Genomic DNA, 4,179 nt, shown 5'->3' with positions numbered 1-4,179 from the left:
TCTGATAAGTGCATGAACATAAGGTGGAGGATGATGGGAGAGGTCTCGAACTTGGCTGCCTGTTCAATAGGCTTCAGTTTTTACTCTATTTCGGGTTTTTCAAATATGCCAACAAATTACGAATTGAGGAGTGCTAGGGGGCCAGCACTTTTTGTTAAATTCTGGCCAGCACTTAACCATCAAAAGGAAATTGAATGATTCTATACCATTAGATGCAATCTCCCACCATTAAAAACATCATTGATGGATAATTGATGGCTAAAAACCACAAAATCTGCTGGCCCCCTAAACTTTCTCTTAAGGGGATTCATATATTTCAAAAGGTGGAAGTGTAAACTAGGAGTGTAATGTAGGTTACTACTATTTCAACAATGAACACATTCAAATCTAAACGAAAAAGGAAAGGAGATAATTCTTCACGTTATGCAGATACAAACAATCACTCTGTGGGTGAGAGAATGTGTTGGTTCAAGATTTATGTCTTGCATTCTTCTTGCCTTCTTGGTTTTGTTTTCTTATCCATTGTCCTGCTAATGAAAATATTGAGTTAATTTGTTTATCCAATTCCATCTATTTTTTAATTCTCGGTTCGTGATTTGGTTTTTGCTGCTTCCTTTTGCATCAACTTGTTTGCGGAAATTAGACTAAGATCCTCTAATGTGCAGCTTTCATGATAAGGCAATGTTATACGAGCAGTACCATTGGAAAAGGGCAAAGAAGAAGGGTCAGCGCTACGAATTCCTGGTATGCCACTTTGCTTTCTTTTCTAGATGCAATTTTTCTGGAGATTTATCGCCCAACAGAGCTGATAATTTGTGCTAATGGTTTGTGAAAATCTAACCTTAATTCTTACGAAAACATGTGTGGTTTGCAGTGGAACAAGACCTGGGACAAGGAACACCGAGATGCATACTATTACAACTGGCCTATTTACTTCCCTTAGATCCTGTCCGTATTTGTTTCTTCTTGCTGGGACTGTCTTATATTTACTGTGCTTGTGAAACTTGGAGGAAACTGACACTCCTTTCCCTTTCCCTTGCATGCAATCTGGAATATGAATTACATTTTATGTTTGACCTGAATCAAATACCGGAAATGTTGCTTGAGATGCATCTTTCTGATTACCAAACAATTCGAATCTCAACATTTGAGATTGAAGTTTGAAGTAATGGCTTAGGCAGTTGATAAAAATTTCTAATGATGGAATGAAAATGAGTTTGACTTCTAGGAAAAGTAACCCTTTTTGATAGTGAGATTACACGATTTTTATGTAGAAGTTTATCAAAGTTTATATACGGGCTTTGTTTATGAAGATATTGTCCTACAAAAAAAAATAAGTTAGCACCATTGCTGTGTCTATAATGTATTGCAAATACTAAATAATACTTTATTAGATGTGGATTAGTCTACCCTAAATTCGAAAGTGGAGTTGAGTTTCCACATAACTATTAGAACCAAAAGATATAAAAAGTTTAAGGAATAAGTGTTTATTTTTGGACTGGGCAAGTTAATTAAACAAGCCCACAATAGGTAACACCATGCTGCACGAATGTTGTACTCACTTTTCAAGCCCAAATAGTAAAGTTCAGAGCCCAAAACAAAGGGGTGATGATCAGAACTCAAACCACCACAACTAACCCATTTATATGTTCCAAGAGGAGAGCGTAAAGCAAGAAAGAAGTATGATGATGGCTCGTTATCTAACTCAGATTGCATCGTTATCACCATCATCATCTTCGTGTCTGACTTGCTCATCATCAAATACGTCTCGTCCTTTCCGAACACCACACTTACAACAACCACCTAAGACGCTGTCGTGTCACCTCTCTTCATCTCACAACAACAACAACATTATCACTTCCAAGCCTCTTCACTTTGCTCTCTCAGCTGCACTTTCACTCGGTTTCTTCTTCGGAGGTAATTATTTAACTTAATTCCTTCTCATATCTTCGATTTTTGTTGGTTCTCAATTGGCATGTATGCAGGGATTGGAGCTGCGGAGGGAGCAAAAGTTGGAGTAAACAAGCCGGAACTGCTTCCTAAAGACTTCACCACCGTCATTGATGTTGCCGGCTTCCTCTCCGACGGACAGGTACCTCTCTCTCTAAGCTTTTCTTATTTCACTGTTGAATTAGTTATGCAATGTTGTTAATTTCTATCCGATGATTAATTTAGTTGCTGACTTTCGGTATACACGTAGCATGGTTGTTAATTATGATGTGTATCAAATTAATCAAGAACTCTTACACAGCAAGAAAGCTATGATGAACACTCTTGATTTGAGAAAGAAAGCAATCATAAGACTTGAAAATTTTACAATAGAATGAACGACCTACCTAAGTCTCTTTACATCACTAATATTTATACTCTATTCATTATGCTAACTACCTAACTGCCACTGCTTTCCATTTCTGAGTTTTCTGTTAAAGCAGTTATGTGTGCTGAACCACTACACTTCACAATATGATGATATGTTGAATTGTTGTGTTACATTTGCAGGAGAAAAGGCTGGCACAAGAGATTGCTGATCTTGAAAATGAAACCGGATACAAATTGAGAGTGTTGGCCCAAAATTACCCCGATACCCCTGGATTGGCCATTAAAGATTTCTGGCAAGTTGATGATAGAACAGTTGTCTTTGTTGCTGATCCCACCTTTGGTAAGATTAAGATACTTTCATCTTTTGAAGACTAATTAAACTGTTTAAACAAAACGTGATGATGCGGTTTCTGTTGATTAGGAAACATATTGAACTTCAATGTTGGAGCTTCGGTTGATTTGGACATTCCTCGCAGTTTTTGGAGCCGCTTGGCGGGGAAGTACGGTAACATTTTCTATTGGAAAGAAAAGGTACACTCTGCTTTTAAATTTTTGCTTAATTATATTATCTCACTTTTAAAGATCATTGAAGATTTAATTACCATATATATATGTTGAAACAGGGTGAAGATGCATCTATTGAAGCAGCAGTTATGGCAATATCTAATTGCTTGAGAGAACCCGTTGGGCCTAATAATTGCTCTGAGGTCAAATAATGATTTTATTTTGTGATCCTTTTAATTTGGTTGTATAGACCATAGTCTATAGAGTATGAACTAACATGTATAGAGTATAAATATATGTACTTAGTATGTACTAATGTCATGATTCATTGCATGTTTATCCTAATTAACCTTAGTTCTTTTTTATGTGCTGAAATTCCTGATATCAACATCATTATTTTGGTAATGGCAATGGCCATAACAAATGTCTCTCTTGATTTAATTTGCTGCCACCACTATCGTATGACATTGCAATTCTTTTGTTATTACACATATTGAGTAACAAAAATGCTATTTTAATATATATTTTCATGTGTCGTTTATACTAGTAGTTGATTTTAATAATTAATTTTAATGTATATCTAATATGGTTGATTTAATAAATATAGTAGTAGATTGATAAAATGGAGGTTGATAACCACCACTTTTTAGTCTCTCTAAATAAAAGTTTTTTGAGTTCGATGAACTATTTAATTGGGGGGAATGAGGTAAAAGTTAGCAACATTTTACTCTTTTAGTTGAACTAATGTATCTTTTTATCTTATTTTGTTTGAATAAAACGATAATAATATCGAATTTTGTAACTAAAAAAAGTAAAACTCTTTCCAAATAGATCGAAGTGGCCAAAAATTTTAAATTGTAACAAAAAAAAATCTCTTAAATTACCATTAAAGTCAAAGCGAAAGTAAAAAAAAAATATATGAGATTTTTGAAGTATAAATTTGCTTTTGATTAGCTAAAAATGATGAGATTTTAAAATTCATCGAATAAAAAATCAATAAAAGATTTTTCTTTAGAAATATACAAGGCGAACTCATAAAAAATCATCAAAGAACTTCAATTACGTTGAATTTACAAAGCAAAATATCAAATTCCTTGATGTGATGATGAGCTCTATTGCTAACAAGATCTCTATAGTGTATGCAAAGAAGAAAAATAATATGATATACATCTTTATTAATAACAGCCATAAAAATTGATACAACGAACGAAACATCTAAATTATTCCATGCTGCACCAAAAGGCTTCTTAATTAGCCTTAGTATATATAATATAAAATATACATACATAAACTATAAACTATAGGAAGAGTTTCAGGTGTATCAAGAACACCGGTGTTCCAGTCGTTTTAACCATT

At 34.1% G+C, this 4,179-nt stretch overlaps 2 protein-coding genes across 2 annotated transcripts in view; both read left to right on the top strand.

Annotated features, from left to right (window-relative positions):
- The window catches only part of LOC107626482, a 1,770-nt gene extending 661 nt beyond the window's left edge, over positions 1-1,109 (top strand). The window contains exons 2-3 of the mRNA XM_016329369.2: positions 666-744; positions 875-1,109. Coding sequence (XP_016184855.1) covers positions 666-744; positions 875-943 — 148 coding nt within the window. The 3' untranslated portion in view covers positions 944-1,109. The remainder of the gene's footprint in view (positions 1-665; positions 745-874) is intronic.
- LOC107626479 (thylakoid lumenal 15.0 kDa protein 2, chloroplastic) lies at positions 1,350-3,192 on the top strand. Its single transcript, XM_016329367.1, has 5 exons — positions 1,350-1,917; positions 1,986-2,092; positions 2,500-2,659; positions 2,741-2,850; positions 2,943-3,192. The coding sequence occupies exons 1-5, from the start codon at positions 1,647-1,649 to the stop codon at positions 3,033-3,035; spliced, it is 741 nt and encodes a 246-aa protein (XP_016184853.1). The 5' UTR covers positions 1,350-1,646; the 3' UTR covers positions 3,036-3,192.

This window comes from Arachis ipaensis, chromosome B02 (assembly GCF_000816755.2).
Source record: "Arachis ipaensis cultivar K30076 chromosome B02, Araip1.1, whole genome shotgun sequence".
Taxonomy (NCBI): Eukaryota; Viridiplantae; Streptophyta; class Magnoliopsida; order Fabales; family Fabaceae; genus Arachis; species Arachis ipaensis.
Note: the sequence above shows the minus strand (reverse complement) of the source record. Positions and strands in the feature narration are given on the sequence as shown.

Excerpts from the sequence above, each read along its gene's own strand:
- LOC107626479 (XM_016329367.1), top strand. The coding sequence starts at position 1,647 with ATGTTCCAAGAGGAGAGCGTAAAGCAAGAAAGAAGTATGATGATGGCT. Across the intron at positions 1,918-1,985 it reads ACTCGGTTTCTTCTTCGGAG|GGATTGGAGCTGCGGAGGGA; the intron begins GTAATTATTTAA and ends GCATGTATGCAG. Across the intron at positions 2,660-2,740 it reads TGTTGCTGATCCCACCTTTG|GAAACATATTGAACTTCAAT; the intron begins GTAAGATTAAGA and ends TCTGTTGATTAG.